The 23,690-nt window shown below is 36.3% G+C and overlaps 2 protein-coding genes across 3 annotated transcripts; one reads left to right on the top strand and one right to left on the bottom strand.

The window, feature by feature from the left end:
• Positions 1-894: 894 nt before the first annotated feature.
• LOC114354209 (retinoid-inducible serine carboxypeptidase-like) lies at positions 895-6,134 on the bottom strand. 2 transcript variants are annotated; one of them, XM_028306480.1, is made up of 11 exons: positions 5,793-6,134; positions 5,679-5,692; positions 4,889-5,112; positions 3,458-3,557; positions 3,209-3,339; positions 2,922-3,068; positions 2,465-2,630; positions 1,608-1,805; positions 1,455-1,532; positions 1,176-1,330; positions 895-1,014 (listed from the first exon to the last, which is right to left on the bottom strand). In XM_028306480.1, exons 3-11 carry the CDS (start codon positions 5,051-5,053, stop codon positions 952-954), a joined length of 1,203 nt encoding a protein of 400 aa, XP_028162281.1. In that variant the 5' UTR covers positions 5,054-5,112; positions 5,679-5,692; positions 5,793-6,134; the 3' UTR covers positions 895-951. The 2 variants fall into 2 exon arrangements, with proteins under 2 accessions (XP_028162281.1, XP_028162280.1); XM_028306479.1 differs by lacking the exon at positions 5,793-6,134 and having other exon boundaries at positions 5,679-5,771.
• Positions 6,135-8,393: 2,259 nt separating this feature from the next.
• On the top strand, positions 8,394-22,667 carry LOC114354212 (solute carrier family 2, facilitated glucose transporter member 8-like). Its single transcript, XM_028306487.1, has 4 exons — positions 8,394-8,623; positions 17,769-17,904; positions 20,494-20,708; positions 22,485-22,667. The coding sequence occupies exons 1-4, from the start codon at positions 8,591-8,593 to the stop codon at positions 22,650-22,652; spliced, it is 552 nt and encodes a 183-aa protein (XP_028162288.1). The 5' UTR covers positions 8,394-8,590; the 3' UTR covers positions 22,653-22,667.
• Positions 22,668-23,690: the final 1,023 nt, after the last annotated feature.

Consider the following 23,690-nt stretch of genomic DNA (forward strand, 5'->3'; position numbering starts at 1 on the left):
TTCTTTTTTATTGACACTATTTTATGTAATTTTGTTTATTTCAATTACATTTCATTTGGATCCTCATTAGGTAGGTACTTACAGAGTTTTATTAACTACTTTATTCAATAATTTTTTAAATCTTGTCAAGTATTTTTATAAATAAGAGTTTTTGCTATGGGGAAAAGTGGGGAGATCTTGATCACGCAATGCAAGGTGATATCGAAGAAATGTGTCTAATCTGCTTTCGGTTATCCAAGGCTGGTAGCGAAGCATTAAAGATAATAATCATCATCATCATCATCATTTCAGCCACAGGACGTCCACTGCTGAACATAGGCCTCCCCCAATGACTTCCACATCGCACGGTTGGTAGCGGCCTGCATCCAGCGCCTTCCCGCTACCTTTATCAGGTCGTCGGTCCACCTTGTGGGTGGACGTCCCACGCTGCGTTTTCCGGTACGTGGCCTCCATTCCAGAACCTTGCTGCCCCATCGGCCGTCAGTTCTGCGTACTATGTGCCCAGCCCACTGCCACTTCAGCTTGCTGATCCGTCGGGCTATGTCAGCGACTTTAGTTCGTTTACGGATCTCCTCATTTCTGATTCGATCTCGTAAAGAAACACCGAGCATAGCCCTCTCCATAGCACGCTGTGCAACTTTGAGCTTCTGTATAAGGCCTATAGTGAGGGGCCACGTTTCCGAGCCATAAGTCATCACAGGTAACACACATTGGTTGTAGACTTTCGTCTTCAGGCACTGGGGTATTTTGGACGAAAAGATGTTGCGTAGTTTCCCGAACGCTGCCCAGCCGAGTTGGATTCGACGATTGACCTTCTTCTCGAAATTGGACCTACCTAGCTGGATCGTTTGTCCGAGGTAGACATACTTGTCAACAAGATAATAATAATCTCCATAATTTAATTGATATACATTTTTATTTTTCACTATGATTCTAAACATTTACATTTCATTATCCAAAAGACGTCATGTCCCGTAAAAAGGCGCGACTTCCAGCTGGGTTGTCCCTGGGTACCTGAAAAGTAATTAAAATTAAAAATAAAATCTACAATATGACTATGAAAGTTTATCCCTGAAAGATGTACTCGATGTTCATTAGTTGTGCTTGAAGCTTTAAAAGGAATGCATGGATTTGTACCTATTTAATTTACATACTTAATTCAGATAAGTGCTTACACTATGTCCTGCAACATTGATCCAAAAGAACCTAAAGTTTCCGTATGATTTGTAGTAGCCCTGAAGTTTATTGTCTTCCCAGATGGGGTTGCGAGGAGCGTTTTTATATCCTTCAGCCCCGTCCCACTTGAGTCGGTCAACCCATAGAATTTGACCTGAAATGATACTTATTTTATCAATACGCCGATACCAAAAGGCTTTCCCAAGCTTGGACTATCCTCAAAATTCTAATGAAACAAAGAAATGCAAAAACGAATTAGTGTGAAGGCAATCAAATACCTGGAGTATCACAAATGAGATCTAGGTTTCCATTGTACTTCGTCACTATAATGTCAGTCTCATTCAAGAGTTTTTCAACTGAAAAATATAATTGTAAGGTTAGCCAGTTTGTCGTTGGTATTTTGTTTTAAAAGGTTACATAAAAATACTGACTTCCATCAGTGACCGGTTTCATAAAGTCTGTCCTGAGGGTGTTAAATACAGCATTTGATAAAGAGCCCCAAGTGACGTGGTCGGGGATGTTCAACGCTTGCTTCACTTCGTTGTTCATTAGCTGGTAAAGGTTGACCACTTCTTGCTTGGTGTCTGCCATGTGTGAATTGTCATGGATCATCATTTCCCTAGCTATCTCTGTAAGTAAACCACCAAAATTGAATTACATTATGAAATCACGATTTAGCGTCATATGCTGTAGTAGATCAACGCGGATGTTATACATATCAAAAAGATCTTCGAAGGTCTAATGGTTTATCACGATCACGAATGCATTGTGGTTAGTAATGAATCAGAACAGTAGGTATTAGATTTAGTTCTTTAATTTCGGTCTGACATCCCTAGTGAAGTTAAAGTGACATTAGAAAATGATTATCTTACCATTCTTCCCGTGGAATTTATGTAAGAGTAGAGTAACGGATTAATATAACAATATGAGGCCTCCCCAACCCAACCCAACTCCAGTGTGAGGAATGGAGGTTAATCATCCATTTGCTTCTTGTACATTGGAGAGGGTTGCGTTCCTACTGGAGACTAATTAATAGCCTGATGAATATGATGATGGCCTGATGGCCGTTGGGGTAGAAAAGTTCTCGAGTGGCGACCACGCTGGAAGACGCTCTCCACTAGGTGGACCGACGATTGGTGAAGGTCGCGGGAGGTGCCTGGATGCGGGCGGCGCAGGACCGGTCGTTGTGGAAATCCTTAGGGGAGGCCTTTGTCCAGCAGTGGACGTCATTTGGCTGAAACGAGCGAATATGATGATGAACATTAAATTTTATGACTCATATTTTTACCGTAAGCACTCCTAGTGTCTGGCTGACTGGGCATCTTTGTGAGGATGTTATAAAAGTCAACATTTGTGGTGCGCCTGAAGACCGCCCCTTGTGTCGAGGCCCACTGCGCTGTCGATTGAAAGTATAGACCTTCGTTGAACAGTCGCTCTGCTTCGCGAGCGTGCGCCTGGATGTAGGTATTACGATGTATGAATATATTGGATGATCATATCATCTGATGTACGGACACAGAGCGTAGCAATCTAAACACCGGGGCATCTTTTGTGGCAACTTCTTTATAGTACCTATTTTGAATGCAAATTTTTATAACAGGTAAATAAATAGATATGGCATGCTCACTTTATCTATTATCGTTTATAAACCATTTTTAAAGGATTACTCATTAGATAGTAGCTTCTATCTAGGCCGCTCGATGCTCGCAAGCATTGAGGCCTACATTTGTATAATTGATTGCTACCTGTATTTCTTCGTAACCCTCCTGGTCTACCAGGCCCGCAGCGAGCAGCAGAGGACCCCACGTGAGCGTGGCGTCTACCGGATGAATCCAAGCGTTGCCCATCGCTATGCCTCTAAGGTTTGATTTGATTGTGCCTGCTTCTTCTGCCTATAAAATATTAGAAAATAATTTCTTATTTTCTTTAATTTGCTACATTACAATATTATTATATTACACATCTGCAACATAATATAACCATGTTGTATGTTAATATTGTGACTACATTGTAACTACAATTTTAAATTAACCTCGTGCATTCGAATTCCCATATCGACAGCCATTTTCCCGCCATATGATTGACCGTAAATGTACAGAGGAACGCCTTCGAATTCAGTATTTTTTTCATAGAAACCTCTCATCAGATTCACGAAGTCCAACGCTGGAAAAAATACGAAAATGAAATGACATTAATGACCTTTTTGAAGAGACGTGTCTTCCATTATTGAAGTAATATTACTANGGAAAAATTACAATGTTAATTAATTAAATATGCCTACCAATTTCGTCATTAGTGGTGGTCAGGTAACTGTTATTATCGACGTAGCTGAATCCAGTTCCAACAGGGTTATCAATGAACAAGACGTTGAAGTTTTTTACCTGTAAACAATTATTTTGTAATCGCATATACAGAAAAAAATCTCAAATGTAGAGTGCCTAAATATGCTAAAGAGTGCCAAATCAGGATTGATTTTGAATGGCTTGTGTGCTTAAAATTAGTCGGCACCAAACTACTATACAGGGTGTTACTTTGCATTCTTGCCAAATTTACAGAGGTTACTATATTACTGATACTGAACACAAATCCGTAAAAAAATAATGACCGAAAAATTTTTTTTTTAATCTTGAGTATTTTATTTTATCGACAATCTGTTAAACACATCACTAATTATCGTAACGCATGCACATCACTTGTTGGCGCTGGCGATGAAGACTTTTTTACTTTTTATTGTATTTTTAAATAACAGTGGATTGGACGAGGGGTCCAGTAGCTTGGCCACCACGATCCTCGGACCTGACACCAATGGATTTTTGGAGTGACTTGAAACGACTGGTATGCGCAGAAGACATAAACAGTGTAAACGCGTTACATGAAAGGATTGTTTTAGTGAAACTGTGAGACAAAACGTTTGTGTTGCGAAAACTAAAGCGAAAAACCTACGCTTCGCCGTGCTAGACTGTGCCTTCATCAGAAAGGAAGACAATTTGAACACTTGCTTCGCAGTACGTAAACTTTGTAAGTAGGAACTTATAAATAAATAATTAATTGTGAATAAGGTGATTTCATTTCATACTTAATTTATTAATTTGTAAAAATAGGGTACAATGTTTTTATACCGACACCTTAGACGAATTTCCGTCACACGCTAGGGAATCAAAACCTACAAGGTACTTCCTGTGAACTCAGAATCTTGAAATTCGGCACGAAGCAACGTTATATAGTACAGATAAAGGAAAAATTGCGAATATGATAAATTTGAAGTTATATAAAATTTAAAATATTATTTTTGCTTACATGACATAAAATATTTTTTTAATAATTATAAACTTACTACCTACCCTTTTTCACATGAACGCGTAGAGATATTAAAGTTGAAATTCATATCAAACACTTCTTAAATCTAATTGCCTCTAAACTGTGAGAAATTCTAAATCAACGCAAAAATTCAAAACGCTGAGGTAGGTACCTACCTATAATGCAAATATAGGGACAAATCGCAACTTTTCAATATATTATTACAATCTCGTAAAAAGCAGTGTGTGTGTGTGTGTGTGTGGGCGCGCGCGCGCGTGTGTGTGTGTGTGTGTGTGTGTGATGGCGTGTGCGTGTGTTTTGCATATGATTGTATTGTATATGCATAGAAAACTGAACTGCATTCGACATTAGCACCAAATACATAGTCGCTNGCAAATAGTAATTGTTTTTTTACCCAAGTATAATTTCTTTCTTGGAGCGATAAGTCGAGGGGTCCAAGAATTTCGAAGTTGCCGATGCCCGTGGAGGACCCCCCGGGCCCCCCCTGCAGCCAGACCACGAGGGGCCTGTCTGTGTAGTTCTCGACATCAGCTGTGGTGTAGAACAGCCAGTAAAACATATGCGCCCCCTCGCGCACTGTCACGTACCCAAAGTCTTGTTTGAAATCTCCAAATTGACCTGTTATAAAGTAATTAAAACATTGATAAAGATTATGAAAAAAAATATTATTATAGATTATTATTATTAAAGATATTCATGCATCTTAGAACACGATGACATTGTGATGGCATTAGTAAAGGTTAGACAACATAATTAGATGTTACCTACGAAGCCTCTAATAACAATCTCATTCTTACGACGCTTGTAGGCCTATTGTTCCATTTACCACCAATTTTAAATCCTACCTAATAGCCAAAGAACCGGTGGCAAAGGTCACTCTAGGATTTCTTAGTAAGTTCCTTTTGATAGGCGGAGTCGAGTATACTGTCGTACCCGAACAAGTAATAAGGTTTGTGGGGTATTTCCCCTTGTAAAAAATTAACACAATGGATCCCATCAACGATTCTATTCAACTCGAGTGTATTGATTAAAATATAAATCATCTTAGGTAGGTATTATAAGTAATTTCATGTGGTAAGATATTCACAAATACCTACTGTCAAAAATGTGGCAAAGAATACAATTTTATTATTTTCTCCTTTACATTAAACATTAAACTTAGATTTAATACTGTAAAGTCTTACCTGCAGCATATTGGCTGGAAATTAAAAATACAAAAAGTAAATAAACCAACATTTTGTATGTATGTGCGTTAGTAAGGATATATTACACTGATTAATTTGAAATTAAATACCTACTTATCTCTCTGATAATGTATTAGCTTATCTGAGTTTTGTGATAATGCTTTATAATTTTTCTTTCGCCGAATATTCTCATTAGCACCCGAAATGTGTTAAGTGATGAAAATTAAGTCATTTACATGGTGGAATTTTGACGAAAGCCCTTGCAAAATAGGTAAAATGAAAACTTTAATGAAAAATAGGTAGACCAATCAGTCTGATGAACTTGGGCATAGGTAAATGGGATACGGTCACATTTTAATGCAAAAGTTGGAAAGTATAAACGATGAAATTGTGTTTATCAACATTTGAAAATTCTATGTAACGTTTAGCCATTTGTATTTACTCTGGTTAAGCTTTTGTCCATAGAACAGGATGGGGTCCTGTGACGCAGCGAAATACTCGTGGTAGAAGCTACAGCAGTCAAGTCAAGACAAAATTACATCTTTATTTTGACGAGGATTTCTAACCTACCTTTTTTTCGGTGCAGTTGTAAAAATGCATTGAGGTGCATACCCAACAAATTGCCATTAAAAGAAAAAGAAGAAGTAAAGTAAATGATAATGATTCGCATAATAGGTACACTTCATGTGTGTAAAGACAAAATAGTCGTAAAACGATTGTTACAAACTACAAAGTATTTTGCGTTTACCATCATGGAAACATACTGAAGAATTGTTTTTTGTATTGTCTTAATGAACTGAAATAATAATAGACTATTGTTTACTTGCAAAAGAGAGTCAGTTTATCCAAAATTCATATTGCACACNCTGCACACATAATTAAAATTAAGTAGGTACACAGTTAAAACCGGTTTCAAACTGGTCGCGTCATGTGTGGTCTCTCAACGGAATCTATGGCAGAAACTTAGATGCAACTCAAAAGTAACCAGAAGTTGCAGTTTCGTTGCAATTGCATTTCACCGTGTATTCTTGTATTTATTTCAATAAAGGAATGGGATAAGATGTTCAGATGCAACAAGTATCTTCAGATTAACATCTCTCTAATCTCTATCAAGGATTGTTCTTACCTACGAGTATTTATTACTGAGGCATGTGATATTCGCTATCTCAAGTAGGTTGTTTCGGTTTATCATCAATGTTTATCGGCGCATATGTGATTTAATAGAAGATTTGCTTGAATTCTTGCTGATTGGCAAAATATTTGACTTTATTTTTTTCAGCAAGTGTAGTATAACTCAACTTTCAGTCTCTAGTCCTTATAAATGTATGTAGACGAGTGTTTGGCCTCTCCTATGAATAGTTTTGAAGTGCTGAAAAGTTAAAAGTCTTTACATCGTTCGTTTGTTCGTTTCAGCCGAAAGACGTCCACTGCTGGACAAATGCCTCCCCCAAGGATTTCCACAAAGACCGGTCTTTACATAGTCATATTTAATTGATTTATTTTATCAGAAATTACCTAAAACATCTGTTTATTGGGTATTTTTAATTAATTACTTATATTACATTTTTAGTTTTCGCGGTTTGCGTAATTTTTGGTCTTAAGTTAAATCTATTCCGTGTACAAATGACTGAAAAACGGAAGAGATTACGTTCACTCCTTATATGGATTTGTTAAGTTTTATTTGGACGTGTATGTTAACTCCAACTCAAATAATTTCATGTGACTTACTTAAAAACATCGAGCACATGCTTTTAAACAAACATTGAAGTATCTTTGTTTGCTTATGTAAGTTGCTTTTTTCAGGCTAGGCGAATTTGTGACGTGCTGTGAAAAATTATCAATTTAGAACTTGTTCTTGTTACGGAATTTCTACATAAGTTTAGCCTTTATATAAAAGTTTGGCTAGTACGTACAGTTGTACCTCGTATTATATTATCTGTGGTTGTCCAATATGTATATCTCCATAGAAATCTTATAGCTAAAAAAACGTTCATTTCTCCCCGTGTTTCTACCCAATTTGTTTTAGCGACGTTTTTTTTCCTACATACGAAAATTTCTCGTACATCAGCGAGACTTTCAGTTCAGTTTCAGCATTTCTCGAGTTTCACAAACTTTTTAACATTTTTAAATAAGATTAGTTCAGGTCCATGAATACAAAAACACTAGGTATAGGGTACATTTAGTTAAAAGAGTCTGTAAATTTATTGATTGAACCCCCATGCGTGTAAGCGTCTTACCGTCACGTGCTGAACGAAAACATGGAGTCATCTTACTTATCTTTTTTTTGTGCCAAGTAAGTATTCCTAATAATAGCTTTTTTTATAATCAATAATGCCATTCAAGTTGATTCATTTCTCATCTAAATGTAATAGGGTAATTTTTATCAATGAAAAGTATCAGTTTCTGTTCTCATTACAAAAAGGACAGATTCTATAATATTTTTTTCTTATTTTTGATAATTGTTATAATAAAATAAGTAATTGTAATTTTGAAGAATTTTTAATATTCTTTTTTAATTATTTATTTAATAGTCATATTTTATATTAACTTATTTGTTTGTCTCTAGCAATCGGCTCCATAATTTGAGTTTTCAATTCACCCGACTCGGATGACGGTGACGAACTAGATTTTTATCGCATCACCTGATTCAGGATGATCTTGATCGTGTGTTAAAAGGGTGTTAATGTTTTTTTGGTATTTTGACGTCACGATGCTGGTTTCATCTCACATGACTGTGCGTGTGCACACTGCACGCACGCGGTTTTTGAGTTCTGTGGTATCAAAACAAGCGGTTATGAGTAGCAGCGGGCAGTCCGCTCGGGTGGTCAAGACGCGTCGGTCTTGCACTCTTGTTATCGCTGGCGCCGGGTGCCACAACATCGCGGTAGCATTGTTAAGTATCGCGAAACAAAATGTTTAAATTGTCGCCGGCTTTTTTGAAACAGGTAAGGTATTCAATTGAGTTGGTTTTTGGATTTCAGTTATACAGGAATGCCATTTATAAATAGGTGTAAATAAATAAGCTCACGTGCATTTTAAATATTTAAAAAAATCGCATTTGTTGTTTATAGTCATAATTTTGAATTTTACTCGTATAACTCTATATTCATTTTTTAAATACTTTTAATATCCTTTGGTAATTTAAATTGGAATCTTATTTTTTTTGTATTAAACATTTTTATTTAACTAAATTATATGATTTCCATCGTCCTAACACCGTTTGCAAGATAGGCATTAACTGTCTGTTGCCCATATTATATGCACCAACTCTGGTAGACTCTACCTTACACGAGCGATAGGTATGTGCTCAGAGTTTAAGTAGATACTTGCAAAAGTGTTAGTAATATTGCTACTTTACAATGTTACAGCTAACTTCAGTTAAACTTCCTACCACTCGTAACATTAACATTGATCTTTGTTATCTACTCTTTCACGAAAAAATCATAAAATGATTGAAGACACTTTTTATTAAAAGTTTTAAATCATTTCAGATAACACAATAATATGGATCAATGATATCCGATATACAAATGAATTTAATTGAATTAGATTTAGGGTTTGTAAAATTCGTATGGTTGTAAGTGCATAATGCATGACCTCCAAAACAGTCGAGTGTGTAGCATTCCCAGATGAGCACCTAACCTATAGGTATTAAGGTACAAATCGGTGAGAAAGCATCATCATTATATTACCTCCTATAACAAATGCAGTAGGTATGTTTGGAAAACATAATCGATACTTCAACAATCTTCACACGCGTTATCTCTGTCATTTAAAAAACAATACTTATCGATCTAGAATATTGATCTGTCATGGTTATTTAAATGCTGACACTTCAGTAACAATTTAGATTTAACTAGTGGCAGTTATCTCATTATATAAAATGACTTTACCTGAGTCAATATGTAACTCGTGTACTTAGATAATCTTTTAACGTTACTTTAATAAATATATTTGTTACATCACTAATACATACTTTTCTTTCTTGGCAAATGAAGATTAGGAAAACTCCCCGCTCTATAAACCTCCAGATCTCCCACAGATCACGCTTTTTGGCACTCCATGGGATGACATAATAATAATGTCTAGCGGTGTAGTGCCAGAATAAACGCTTTTCATCTTCAGATTCTCAACCTTAATATTATATTGACAGTAATTTGAAGAATAGTAAAAGACTACTTAATTCTACATTAAAACAACATAATTGACAACGATTAAGACAAATAATGCAAAACACTCAGCTGTATGATGTTTTTGTCTTTACTGAATGGAAAAGAAAGAACGAATGTGCATGTGCCTATGCACATAATGTTCATGACTCCATTAGGCCGGCTCCACACGTTGTCCCAAATTTTTGGCTAATTGGGTGAATGACGTTGGGACCAAGCAACGTGTAGAGCCGGAATCGAAGTACCTACTTTTTGAAGTTTTTATGATCACTGTTAAACAATTTGTGATAACTATCTTACCTATTTTGTTAACTCATAAAAACTCATTTTATTTTACTAAGTAGGCTTTTCAAAAGCACTTTTACACGTCGCAGTAATAACCGTACCACTGCTTCGGGACAATAAATGTGTCTGTGGTGAGAAGAAACAGCGCAAGAAAAAAATATAATCGGCGTAGGTACACAAGACATAATTATTGTAACATACTTATGTGTATCTTTGTATATCTACATAGACCGTATCTAAAAATAGTCTAGAATAGTTACCAGCACCTATGAAAGAGCCTTATAGTCGGCACATCTGGGGCGGCTTTATTACAGCATTGTGCGCATGATATCACAAGAATCACATGCAATCGCTCTCTTCCGTCCATCGCATGAACTGGGCTCACGTCAGGAGGAAGGTCAGGAGACAATACACACTGTTCTATTCTTGTAGGCAGCCCTGGTGTTAGGTTAGACTATAGGATCTGCCACAGGTATTTGATAGTTTTTTTTTTCATTATGTACTTCAATATAGTAACGGTAGGTATTACCAACGGTACAATTTTCTTTTTACCAATCAGATTGAACTTCAGTGATTTTATTTATTTATTTATTATTTACATCTCTTTTCTGGTCTCCAAGGAACACATATTTTGAATCTAGATTTTATCTTCGTGAGTGACTCATCATAAAGTTACTGTTTGAAGCCATCTATTCTTATTATTTACTAACTCTACATGCTTTTATTACGAATTTACGACCGCGTAGAGAGTATACCTTATACTACCTACGAATAAGTACTAGGTTTGTCTGAGAAAAACATGCTTAAGCCTTAGGGATCTAAGGAATGAGCGTAATTTTTGAAATTTATTCCATTTCACAAAACCTTACATAGATAATAATGATAATAGATATTTAGTATAGATTTTCAGGATATACACAAGCTAAATAATGTACCTATATGACATTTATGTTACAAAATACTTCACGAAAAGCTGTGAAGTACGGCGATTTACTTCTACTTTCATAATAATGGAACCTGTAAGACCTTTCTGTAAAAATATCACTACACAAATATTATCTTCACTTGTTGCAAAGTTAGTAGGTAAATATATTTCAAAAATAAATAGTTTTCATAAATCCTTACGAGTCAAGCCGCAGCAGAATAATTTATGGCTAAATCATGATTCTCGGCGATATGAAACAAATCTTGAAGTAAAATTGGCATACCAGTAAGTAATGATTATAATAGTCTCTGTTGTTAAGCTATTACAGTGACAAATCCAGTGCTGGCCGCCCACGTGAGAATCGCACCCGTTTCTCTGATTCTTCATTTCCCGTTATTTGCTAGCACTATTTTTGTATACATCTTAATGTACTTTTTCCTTGTTACGACCACAAAATCAATTGCTTTATGAGTTACCTACCTATTCACTTATTTCGGAAGAATACGGTACATATACAAAGTGCAGAAAAAAGGTAAAACAAAATATGCAACAGGTTTTCCTCAACCACTACTAAGTAATTGCAGGTAATTTATGTCATTTTAACCCGATATCTTTTACCCCCTCAAGCCGCGCGAATCGAGACAATAGATAATATGTAATAATCAATATTGTTAAGTTATATGCGACCGCTTGGGGGACTGATGGGATAATTAATTTGTCTATTAACCTAAATGGTTAAATACTCGTATGTTTACCTACTCGTACCTATTGATCTTAAAATGCATACCTCACTCTACATGCTTATCAAGGACAATTTAAAAAGTAAATAGAAAAAAGAATAAAGACGTCACTTTCCAAACAAACGCAGAAAAATATGGTTTTTGCTCTCTTCATAAATTATTACGAAATATTATGTAGAGAATCAATACTTTTAGGTGTAGGTACCAATAATAATAAATAAGAAAGGGCTAGGTGATATTGTCTTGATTGTATAGGAAGAGAATTTGATTAATACACAACCGGCTTATCAAAAGTAATTCCATTATTGTCGTGTTCCAGTCATTAAAAAAACTCATTACCTTTTTTGCAAATTGGTCTGTACATTGTACAATAACGTGCAGTCTCTCGATGTGTGTGCAAGTTCCGCGTGAAAAAAACTTAACCAATCAGTTACAGAATTATAAAGATAAATTTAAAATTAAGACACGTTATTACCTACAATAGACTTCTCATATAATGTCTTTCTTTGGCAATAATAGCAATACATATGTCCAAAGATTTCTTTATTATGGCTAAGATCTGTTTAATATGTAGGTATTTAGGTAACATAGGACCTGAAGAAACTTGAAGTAAAATAAAGCGTGAACATGATAATGTCTTTTTTATTGTCCTTCAAACTCTACATTGACATAATCAAATTAGGCAATATAACGTTATTAGCGTAATTAGNGTGCCTATGCACATAATGCTCATGACTCCATTAGGCCGGCTCCACACGTTGTCCCAAATTTTTGGCTAATTGGGTGAATGACGTTGGGACCAAGCAACGTGTAGAGCCGGAATCAAAGTACCTACTTTTTGAAGTTTTTATGATCACTGTTAAACAATTTGTGATAACTATCTTACCTATTTTATTAACTCATAAAAACTCATTTTATTTTACTAAGTAGGCTTTTCAAAAGCACTTTTACACGTCGCAGTAATAACCGTACCACTGCTTCGGGACAATAAATGTGTCTGTGGTGAGAAGAAACAGTGCAAGAAAAAAATATGATCGGCGTAGGTACACAAGACATAATTATTGTAACATACTTATGTGTATCTTTGTATATCTACATAGACCGTATCTAAAAATAGTCTAGAATAGTTACCAGCACCTATGAAAGAGCCTTATAGTTGGCACATCTGGGGCGGCTTTATTACAGCATTGTGCGCATGATATCACAAGAATCACATGCAATCGCTCTCTTCCGTCCATCACATGAACCGGGCTCACGTGGAAGGTCAGGAGACAATACACACTGTTCTATTCTTGTAGGCAGCCCTGGTGTTAGGTTAGACTATAGGATCTGCCACAGGTATTTGATAGTTAGGTACTTCAATATGGTAACGGTAGGTATTACCAACGGTGCAATTTTCTTTTTGCCAATCAGATTGAACTTCAGTGATTTTATTTATATCGCTTCGGTATCAAGCTCATTTACCTTATAATCAAAATCTATAAGTAATGCATTTGTAGGTGTACTAGGTAGAGTCTAATACCACATCTCTTTTCTGGTCTCCAAGGAACACATATTTTGAATCTAGATCTTTGAGTTGTGAAGTACGATGTATCGTACTATATTTTGCTAAAGGTGTTATGTCTTTACATTCAGATTTTTCAAGTAATTTAGTAGACATTTTTCATTATTGTTCAAACAAGAAGCGATGGGCTCCTCGAGCATAAAAGTCGGCACTTTTTCCGCTACTCCGTCATTGAATAGTGATTAGTCGGTATTTATCAACGCACATGGTTGATCAATTACACGAATGGTTAGTTTCAGCGCGTGGATCAGTCAAAGACTCGAAGCAGTGGTAGGGTTAATACTGGGACGTGTAAAAGTGCTTATGTTTTATGACGCCAGTTTGACTGTGGGTGCAAAACGAATTAACTTTTCTTATACAAACAAGAATGAGGAAGACATTGTTGCGCACATAATTATTCGCACAAATTAGCGGAAAACTCGGAAATGCTTTAAATAAATTACACGTGAATTACATCAATTGTCCATGTAAACGTACCGAGATTTTATCTTCGTGAATGAGTGATTCATGATAAAGTTACTGTTTGAAGACATCTATTCTTATTATTTACTAACTCTACATGCTTTTGTTACGGACGCGTAGAGAGTATACCTAAAACTACCTACAAATACAGGGTTTGTCTGACAAAAATATGCTTAAACCTAATTCCTTAGGGATCTGAGGAATGAGCGTAATTTTTGGAATTTATTCCATTTCACAAAACCTTACATAGATATTTAGTATAGATTTTCAGGATATACACAAGCTAAATAATGTACCTATATGACATGTATGTTACATAATACTTCACGAAAAGCTGTTTAGTACGGCGAAATACTTCTACTTCTACTTTCGAAATAACTCCAGAAACCTGTAGGAAATTTCTGTAAAAATATCACTACACAAATTCTTACGAGTCAAGCTGCAGCAGAATAATTTATAGGCCAGTAGAATTAAACACAAAAATGGATTAAATCGGAAATAATTCGGTCTTATTTAATGCAGGATTAAATGCCCTTCAACCGTCAGGAAGACCACTTTTCGAAAGGGTAAGTCCTTTACGCGGTATAACCGGAAAACCTAAAAAGCGCCCCTTTCGGGGGCCCCCACCACTTAAGCACAACTCCGTCGAAGTCGAAAACCTAGGAGAGTCTTAATGGGTAACCAATAAAGCCATTAAAGCAATAAAATCTTTTGTAGGAATTATTTCCGATTTAAAATCTAATTCTACTGGGCTATTATGGCTAAATCATGATTCTACAAATCTTGAAGTAAAATTGGCATACCAGTAAATAATGATATAATAGTCTCTGTTGTTAAGCTATTACAGTGACGCCCACGTGAGAATCGCACCCGTTTCTCTGATTCTTCATTTCCCGTTATTTGCTAGCACTATTTTTGCATACATCTTAATGTACTTTTTCCTTGTTACGACCACAAAATCAATTGCTTTATGAGTTACCTACCTATTCATTTATTTTGGAAGAATACGGTACTTAACATACAGAGTGCAGAAAAAAGGTAAAACAAAATATGCAACAGGTTTTCCTCAACCACTACTAAGTAATTGCAGGTAATTTATGTCATTTTAACCCGAAATCTTTTAACCCCTCAAGCCGCGCGAATCGAGACAATCTATATAAAATATATAAAAATGAAACCCGTTTTCCGTTGTCACGACATAACATGAAAACGGCTTGACCGATTTGGCTGATTTTTTTTTGTAGTTTTCTAATACTCTGTACAAGGTTTTTACGGAAAAAAATATAACGAAAATCTCTACGCTAAGGCGGTACGAAGTTCGCCGGGTCAGCTAGTAGATAATAATAATCAATATTGTTATGTCATATGCGACCGCTTGGGGGGACTGATGGGATAATTAATTTGTCTATTAACCTAAATGGTCGTATGTTTACCTACTCGTACCTATTGAATTGATATTAAAATGCATACCTCGCTCTACATGCTTGTCAAGGACAATTTAAAAAGTAAATAGAAAAAAGAATAATAAATAAATATAAATAAATAAATAAATATCTTTGGACAATCTCACACAAGAATAAAGACGTCACTTTCCAAACAAACGCAGAAAAATATGGTTTTTGCTCTCTTCATAAATTATTACGAAATATTATGTAGAGAATCAATACTTTTAGGTGTAGGTACCAATAATAATAAATAAGAAAGGGCTAGGTGATATTGTCTTGATTGTATAGGAAGAGAATTTGATTAATACACAACCGGCTTATCAAAAGTAATTCCATTATTGTCGTGTTCCAGTCATTAAAAAAACTCATTACCTTTTTTGCAAATTGGTCTGTACATTGTACAATAACGGCAGTCTCTCGATGTGTGTGCAAGTTCCGCGTGAAAAAAACTTAACCAATATAGTCACAGAATTAGAAAGATAATTTTAAAAATAAGACACGTTATTACCTACAATAGACTTCTCATATTGTAATGTTTTTCTTTGGCAATAGCAATATGTCCAAAAATGTCTTTATTATGTCTAAAATCTGTTTAATATGTATTTAGGTAACATAGGATCTGAAGAAACTTGAAGTAAAATAAAGCGTAAACATGATAATGTGTTTTTTTAATGTCCTTCAAACTCTACATTGACATAATCAAATTAGGCAATATAACGTTATTAGAGTAATTAGGTACGTATCTAACATAATCATATTGCTAATTTGTATCAAGTTTCCCGTAGGTGAGCAAATTGAGGAAAAAAATTATTCTGAGCCTATTATCTGATTAATGACCAATTTTCTATTTCCTAGTCATAACGAGCACTCGACCAGATTGTGTCATTTACCTTAATTTTATTTATTTAGGACGACTAACAAGTTTATCAAACAAGTGAGGGTTGAAAGATAACATTTGTCTTGGAGCTCAGTGCCATCTTAATTATAGTCTTCCATGTTATGTGGAAAACGTGGACTGTAACAACAATGTAAGTAGAAATGATGTAAAAAGTTATATATTGTAAGCAAAGTACTTTACTGCTGAAAAGTCAGTTTGATAAACTGAAAATAAGATCCGTTAGAGTTAAAGTAAACAATTTCATGACTTTTACATAATCCAATCCTTAGCATTTTCTCAATCTTCAGCAAAAAGTAGGCAATGATTAGCAAGTGATGTCGTTATCAGCGCTTCACTTGCGCCTGACTGACCTTTGGTTTTTCTGCTGCCCGCTGCGTAAGAATAATTGGTATTCGTTCTTCTCTGTTCCGTTTCCCTAGTAAAAAACATGAAAGTGGATGATCTTGTGTCATTCATTGTGCGATTTATGCAGCTAAGCAACAAGTTGTTTTCTATACGTGACGAATGTGGCCAACATTTGATTTTTTTATTGTTTACGCTAGTAAGCGTATTATCGCGACTACCTACTGAGTACGACAGTAAGTTTTAAAAATGAGATGATAATGGTGTTAATTGAATTTTAGAAACAGGTTAACTTTTTATTAAATTACCGTTAAGGCACTCCCACTTTTTCTTAGATTCGTAAATGAGTTTTTCTAGCAATAACTACACTTCTTACGGACAGTCCCTGTCATAGAGTCTCGGAAAAGTATCTAATGTAATGTAATAGCGTATTGTTACAAGATAATTTTCCCTACCATTTCACGATCTACAAGGACTTCCCCTTAGAACATTATGAGATCATTATATCATTATTTTAGAAGTAGGTACTAAAGCACGATTGTTCTTACCTCTTTTCTTGACATTTTAGAAACGACATCATTACCATTCATTACCCCTATAAACTTATGTATAGGTAAGTATGTTTATTTATCTAACACTTACATAAACCAGTTTCTGTCCATGCAGGCACCGGCATATTCGGCAGAAGTCATACAACAACAATGTCATAACTTTTGCCTTGTTTTGGGTGACACAGGTACACACTGAATGCCATTTATGTTGTTTTATCCTTGCCAAACTTGTTTTAAATGCTCCTAATTAAAAATTCATTAGTTGTATATTATTTGTGTTTTTTTTGTGATCATAATTTCTCTTTGTGATTATAAATTAGTATTGTTTTTTTATGTGACAGGACAGTATGACAACGTATAAAATAAATTATTTGCGACCGTAACTTATGTTCTCAAAATCAAGTTTATAATCTTGATAATCTCTAATGTATGAAACATTACAGTCTGACTTTTATTGTTATTGACTGAAAAACAGTATGAATTTTGATTCGGTTTGTAAATAAACCTATCCACAAAAAAAAACAGATTTTACGAGTATAAGATAAATGCATGTAAGTTCACCCGTAGGTACAATATTTAATTTAGAGAAAAACCAGTTCACCCAAAAACAACCAGTTTACTTGGGTTACTAAAGGTCACATAGAAAGTTACGTACCTTCCACCATAACTCTTATTTTTGTGGTTGGATATAAATTATATTTTGTTGCAGCTATGGCTTACATTCGGCGCATCTCTGGCCTTCCTTATCATCGGGCTGGTGAGAGGGTACTCCGCCTCGGCGATACCCTCGATAGAAGCCTTGGACTCTGAAATCATACAGAGCAGTGAACAGAAATCATGGATTGGTAAGTGACAATGATAATTAATGATATTAAAGTATAATAGACAGGCACAGGTATAGGTATTATAAAAAGTATAGACAGAAATAGAATACATTTTATACACGCTCTTTGAAACTTTAGGCAACCGCAGCTTCGTATTTAGTTCGTACGCATTGTCGTTTGCTCTGGTTAGAACAATACGATGCACCGTGTGTCCAAATGCCGTTTTTATTATACGAGGTTTCGTGACTATTTGTACCAGTGATTTGTCTAATGACAACCGAAAACTCTCGTTTTCACGGTTCCAAATAAATACTTAGGGGGCGCACACATTTTTTTACTTATATTTTTTTCTAATGTAAGATCTATTGCTATTGTAAGATCTTCTTAAACTATCATCTTCTATCCTATTTTTGGCCAGCTACAGTATTTAGCTAATTCAAGGTCAGTTCAGATGCAACGAAAGGAAAACGAGAGTTTGCGTAACATGCGTTGCGAAATTGACATTGCAGTTTGAGTATTTACAACGATAAGTGGCGTTGGATAGTGTTGACAATGTTAAGTAGGCAGAAATTAAACATTCGAATGAATTGAGCACATGTATCAAGAACGTAGGTATTTTAAGTATTTAATGAACGTGGTCCATGAGAATGGAATAAAGTAAACTAAATAAACAGGGTAATAAATAAAACCGTTTAAAAACTGGCAAAGGTTTTTCAAAATTAATATTTTGGGATTTAATTCGAAACTTTAAGGCTGGGTTGACTTCTGTGTGCCTACCATGAGTTTACGTTAGGTGAGCTCGCTAGCGAATACGTCAAAAAATTCTATGAAGATCTTATTTCTTGAAAGTAGCCACTAGGGGCGCTGCACAATATGTCATACATTTAAATGTCATTTTTTTACGCAGTCGCTGCTAGCGAGCACACCTAACGTAAACTCATGGTAGGCACACTGTCTTTCTTACTTTGACTTTGACGAACGTCAAAATCTGTTAAACTCCATACAAAAAACACCGGTTATACACTCGACATCAAATAAATCGCACCTCCTGCAACAAGTATTTTCAAACGTATGCATCCCCACTTCCCACCAATATTGGCACCATTTAAAAGCCTAGTTCTAACCTTCATTTCATTAAAGGAAAGGTTTTTACCCCAAAAATGTGTCTTTAGAAGGATCCAGAGTCACTTCTTCAAAAAATAGGTAGTTACGCTTGAGCCAAGTTTTATGGCTATAAAACTGTTAAGTTGGGATTAATCGCTATCCATCTGTTAATGAAGACACGTGAGATCATTATTTGGTTTTATAACCATAAAAATTGGTCTAATTGATCCCATAGGTGGGTCCAAAGTGAGGTATTTTTTCAAGTCACATTCATGGTATATGTTAATCATTTATTAAGAAATTAAATATGTTTTTCTGTAAGGATATTTATTGGGCTTTTAAATAACACCAATATTGTTGGGGTACCATGATTGTGTCAGAAGAAAATCGTTAAAGTTCGCGTCGCGGAAGGTGCGGTTTATTTGATGTTGAGTATAGTTAAGTTACGGTCAAAGTTAGGTGGTGCAACTCAGCCTAATAGTTTTGGCATCAACCACATTTTATCAAACAAGTCATCAATATTACGGAAATACACTGTTATCAATTGATAGAGTATTGATTCAATAACCGAGGTTGTTAATCCATCGACGACATGCAACAAAATATCCAGATCCTATAATAGGTCATTCAAGCAGATCTAATAAATTTAGTAATCTGCTCTCTGGAACTATTTAGCGGCCAATTTTCAACTCAAGGGAAGGTTACAAAGTCCCATTTCTATGAGGGTAAAATAGGGGAAAGTTAGTTATGTAGAGTTTAGGGAACCGGTAGCTATTGTAGTAACCGTAACCTTTATTTGTTTATTCTACTGTTCCTGAGCCATGCCTTATGTGTTTTTATTCCATTTAGCACACATAGTTATGTCCTCGACATAACCTGCTTGTGTGGTACTAAAGTGTTAGCAAAGTTAAGAAAGCTTAAACAATCAATTTATATCTGTCTATTTAGAAACAAACATACTTGACCTAGATCTTGGCCAAACATATTCAACGTGTATATATTTAAATATATTTTTAGATTTGTTATTTACTATTTCAGAATAAGTTAAAATATAATTGACAGTCTTGCATAAAAATAAAGTCGAAAAACACTCACAATTTGTCAATGTTCTCATTGATGTAAATAAGTAGCCTTTGATCTTTGATGCACCGCTAGAATAATAATAAGGTCATTGAGACAATCCTTGTTTTTATAGATTTACGAGTATATCTGCTAGAGTTATATTGCCGCAGTGTTCAAGTAAAAATGTCATCACAAAAATTACAACTTTTCTACCATCTTTAGCATGTTTGAATAGTTGGGCTGGATTGCACCATCTTACTTTAACTTTAACAAACGTCAAAAGTCTGTCAAACTCCATACAAAAAACCCCGAAGTTGTGCAACTCAGCCTAAGTGTAGAAGTAAGAGATTAACCAGTAAGTCATTAGTTCATTGAACTATTAACGTACAAATAAATTAATGAATAAATAAACTCTTTCTATAGATATTTCTTTTCTTTCTATAGGGGCTATCCCACCTCTGGGTGCGTTCGTGGGCAGTACATTCTCTGGAGCGCTGATGCAGCGGGCAGGCCGGCGCCGCAGTCTGCAGCTAGCAGCGCCGCTCTGGGCAGCCGGCTGGCTTATCCTTGGGTTCGCCAAGTACTTTCCCCTGATACTCGTGGGGCGCCTTATAACTGGCCTGTGCGTCGGATTCGCCTTGGCCCCGGCACAAGTATACGTGAGTACAATACTACTAACAACTCAGAAAAAGTCGCTATGATATAGAGATAGTCGATCCTTAACTTCGAACTTATTCTCTTTTCTTCTGATTATAGTTTTTGTGGAAAATGATAGTTTAACTTTCCGTTGAGGAAAAAACGCAGGAATTGCAGCAGTGTACCCATGAGAGATTAATTAAGAGAAGGCCTACTTACCATTCGTAGCACTTATCTAAGCTGCAATCTTGGATCCTGGGTTACAGCAGATATTTCCTAATTCGTGATCGGATACGAGTAACCGGCCCATATGACGGCTTTTCACTTTGCATCTGATTTAGACTCAATTTCTGTACGTAGTCTCCTACGTGTCTGTATATTTCCGAGGACATCCATAAAATAATAACTCTTGGAAAAATTTGGGTCCTTAATAATAGTTTCCACAATAAACAATATAAGCTATTGTGTCGTACTGTGGATGTGTCAAAAGATAGGTACTTAGTTTATTTATAGAGTTCCCACAGTTAGAACATGCGTTCGTACAAATACGTTTATAATGTTTATTTAAACACTGGACTGGACATCTCAATCGGCAACTGTATTTGGGACAGAAACTACTGTTTAATTTAATAATGCAAACGTTATCGACTAATTACGCCGGGAAAATACAAATTGATTAGGTCTAATTGGTAATTATAAAGATGCAGCTTATGTATTGTTTTATTTGTATGTTTTAACAATAAGTAGTTAGTTACATAATCGGATGTTCACCTCAGAAAAAGTATTGTTACTACTTATCTGTCGTCCTATTAAGATAATAAAAAGAAGTGCAGACGAAATTTATTTGAAATGCGTGACAATAAAAATACAAAATATACTAAAATGTTTGTTTATAACAGAGATTTTAGATCTTTCTTGTGTGATCTTGAAATGTTTCAATTGTTTGCCTGGTTTTTATGATCTTTTTTATTCATTTTAAGCTATGCAAAATATTCAAGATTTTCTTAAAAGAACAGTTGTACGTAGCGTAGGTACTTACATTATTTTGTTAAACAGCCATAAAACTCATTCATTCATCTACAGACAAACAGTATCACTATTCATCTAGGAATATATAATTAAGTTGGTACTAATTGCTGTCAAAAACTATTTTTTAAACATCTTTAAATTAAAGAACGGAGCGTAGGTACTCACATCTCAAAGGCCGGCAACACATTTTTAACTCCCTCGGGTTGCGGTAATCACTTACCAGCAGGTGATCCGTTTGCTCATTTGCTTCCTGTCCCATAAAAAAATGCTAACAAAAGTAAAATGCGAATATCCTGAAAGGTTGTAAAAATACTAAAAATACCTTGAAACTTTTGTCAACAAGCCTTCACGATGAGTGCTGATTATCACATGTGATTCAAATTGGCTATCAATCAACTCGAGTGGGGATCTGATTTCAATCTTCGAATGAAGAAAATGCGTAATCTTGCCTTGCAGTCTTGCACCCACTTATCTTAAGTACTTGGTATTGTTTGAAAAAAGAGTAGCTGCGATGCAAAACAATACGCACTATACTATTATAAAACCTTGACTTTACCCGGGTCTGTATACAGGGTGGAAGCGATAAGTGATCTCACTCGATTATTTCTAAACTGTAACTGTAAGTGAGATCAATTATCGTTTCCACCCTGCATATGCTCAGATGGACCACAGTCAATTAGAAATAAATTAATTTGACAAACCATACTACTTAATTTTAATGTCTTAGTGGTAGATGGTGTATCTATAACAAAACTGTAATTGAATTTCAGGTGAGTGAATGCTGCGATCCTGAAATCCGGGGCAGGTTGGGATCGTTGCCCACTCTCTCCATGTCCTTTGGGATCTTGCTCTCCTATGTCGCTGGCAACTGGCTCTACTGGCGGTACCTCGCCTTCTTCTCGGCTATCTTTTGTGGTAGGTATCTTTGTTTCAAATGACAACGATTGAACTGTTCATCTGATGACCAGTTACCAAGGCCAAACAGGCCGGAGCCCCGCCTAATATCTTTAGGTCATTGGTCAGTTACTTTACAGACCGGCGTGTGGGCCTCTACGTAGGGGCTCAAACGTCGTGGAAGCGCAGCACCATGGGATGTCCCCAAGGATCAGTGTTGGGCCCGACACTCTGGAACCTCCTACTCAATGACCTCCTGCTGCTGCCGTGTCCTGAGGGGGTACACGTAATAGCGTACGCAGACGATGTGACGATCGCAATCGAGGCTACGTCACGTTCTGAGATCGAGCGTAAGGCCGCGTCTATTTTGGGAGCTATGTCCGATTGGGGAACCCGTAACAGACTTGGTTTCTCCCCTGGAAAGTCTCTCACAATGACGTATAAGGGTAGATTTAAACGCTCTCCCGTAATTAAACTTGGCGGCGTCTCCATTGCGAACGTCACTCAGGCGACAGTGCTCGGTGTGACCCTCGACGAGGCTAGGTCCTACGTGCCGCATGCGAAATTGATCGGTTTAAGAGCTGCCAATGGTTTTGGCAAGATTGCGCGTGTAAGCGCCACGTCATGGGGCGTGAGATTCCCCGCCCTAAGTGTGCTGTACGCAGGCATTTATGTGGCCACATTGACGTACGCTGCGGCCGTATGGTACCGACGCTCGTCGATTTTTGTGATGAGAAAGGTGTTGTTGAGTACTCAGCGACCGGCGCTTATTTTACTCACGAAGGCTTACAGGTCGTGCAGCTCGGCAGCGTTACCGGTGCTTGCCGGCGTATTGCCCGCCGACCTGGAGGTCTCTCGTGCAGGACGACTTGCGGAGGAGGGAATCCAACTGGCCCCCAGGGAGCGCCGGGAATTGAAGCGCACCATTAGAGAGGATGCCGTGACCCTTTGGCAGGAGCGGTGGGATGCCAGCAGTGACGGACGTGAGCTGTATTTGATGACCAGTTACCATCAGGTGAGATACAGGCCAAGAGCTTCCTCGTTGTGGATAATTTTTTTTTAAAGTTCCATCGTTGTCATGT

The sequence above is a fragment of the Ostrinia furnacalis genome, unplaced genomic scaffold (assembly GCF_004193835.3).
Source record: "Ostrinia furnacalis isolate ACB-3 unplaced genomic scaffold, ASM419383v2 OfSCF1955, whole genome shotgun sequence".
Taxonomy (NCBI): domain Eukaryota; kingdom Metazoa; phylum Arthropoda; class Insecta; order Lepidoptera; family Crambidae; genus Ostrinia; species Ostrinia furnacalis.

Bases quoted from the DNA above. Each gene is read 5' to 3' on its own strand.
- LOC114354212 (XM_028306487.1), top strand. From the start codon at position 8,591: ATGTTTAAATTGTCGCCGGCTTTTTTGAAACAG. The intron at 8,624-17,768 runs GTAAGGTATTCA...ATTTTGTTGCAG, and splicing joins CGCCGGCTTTTTTGAAACAG to CTATGGCTTACATTCGGCGC. The intron at 17,905-20,493 runs GTAAGTGACAAT...TTCTTTCTATAG, and splicing joins TGAACAGAAATCATGGATTG to GGGCTATCCCACCTCTGGGT.
- LOC114354209 (XM_028306479.1), bottom strand. From the start codon at position 5,730: ATGTTGGTTTATTTACTTTTTGTATTTTTAATTTCCAGCCAATATGCT. The intron at 3,558-4,888 runs GTAAAAAAACAA...AATTGTTTACAG, and splicing joins AAGAAAGAAATTATACTTGG to GTAAAAAACTTCAACGTCTT. The intron at 3,069-3,208 runs GTTAATTTAAAA...AATATTTTATAG, and splicing joins TGGGAATTCGAATGCACGAG to GCAGAAGAAGCAGGCACAAT.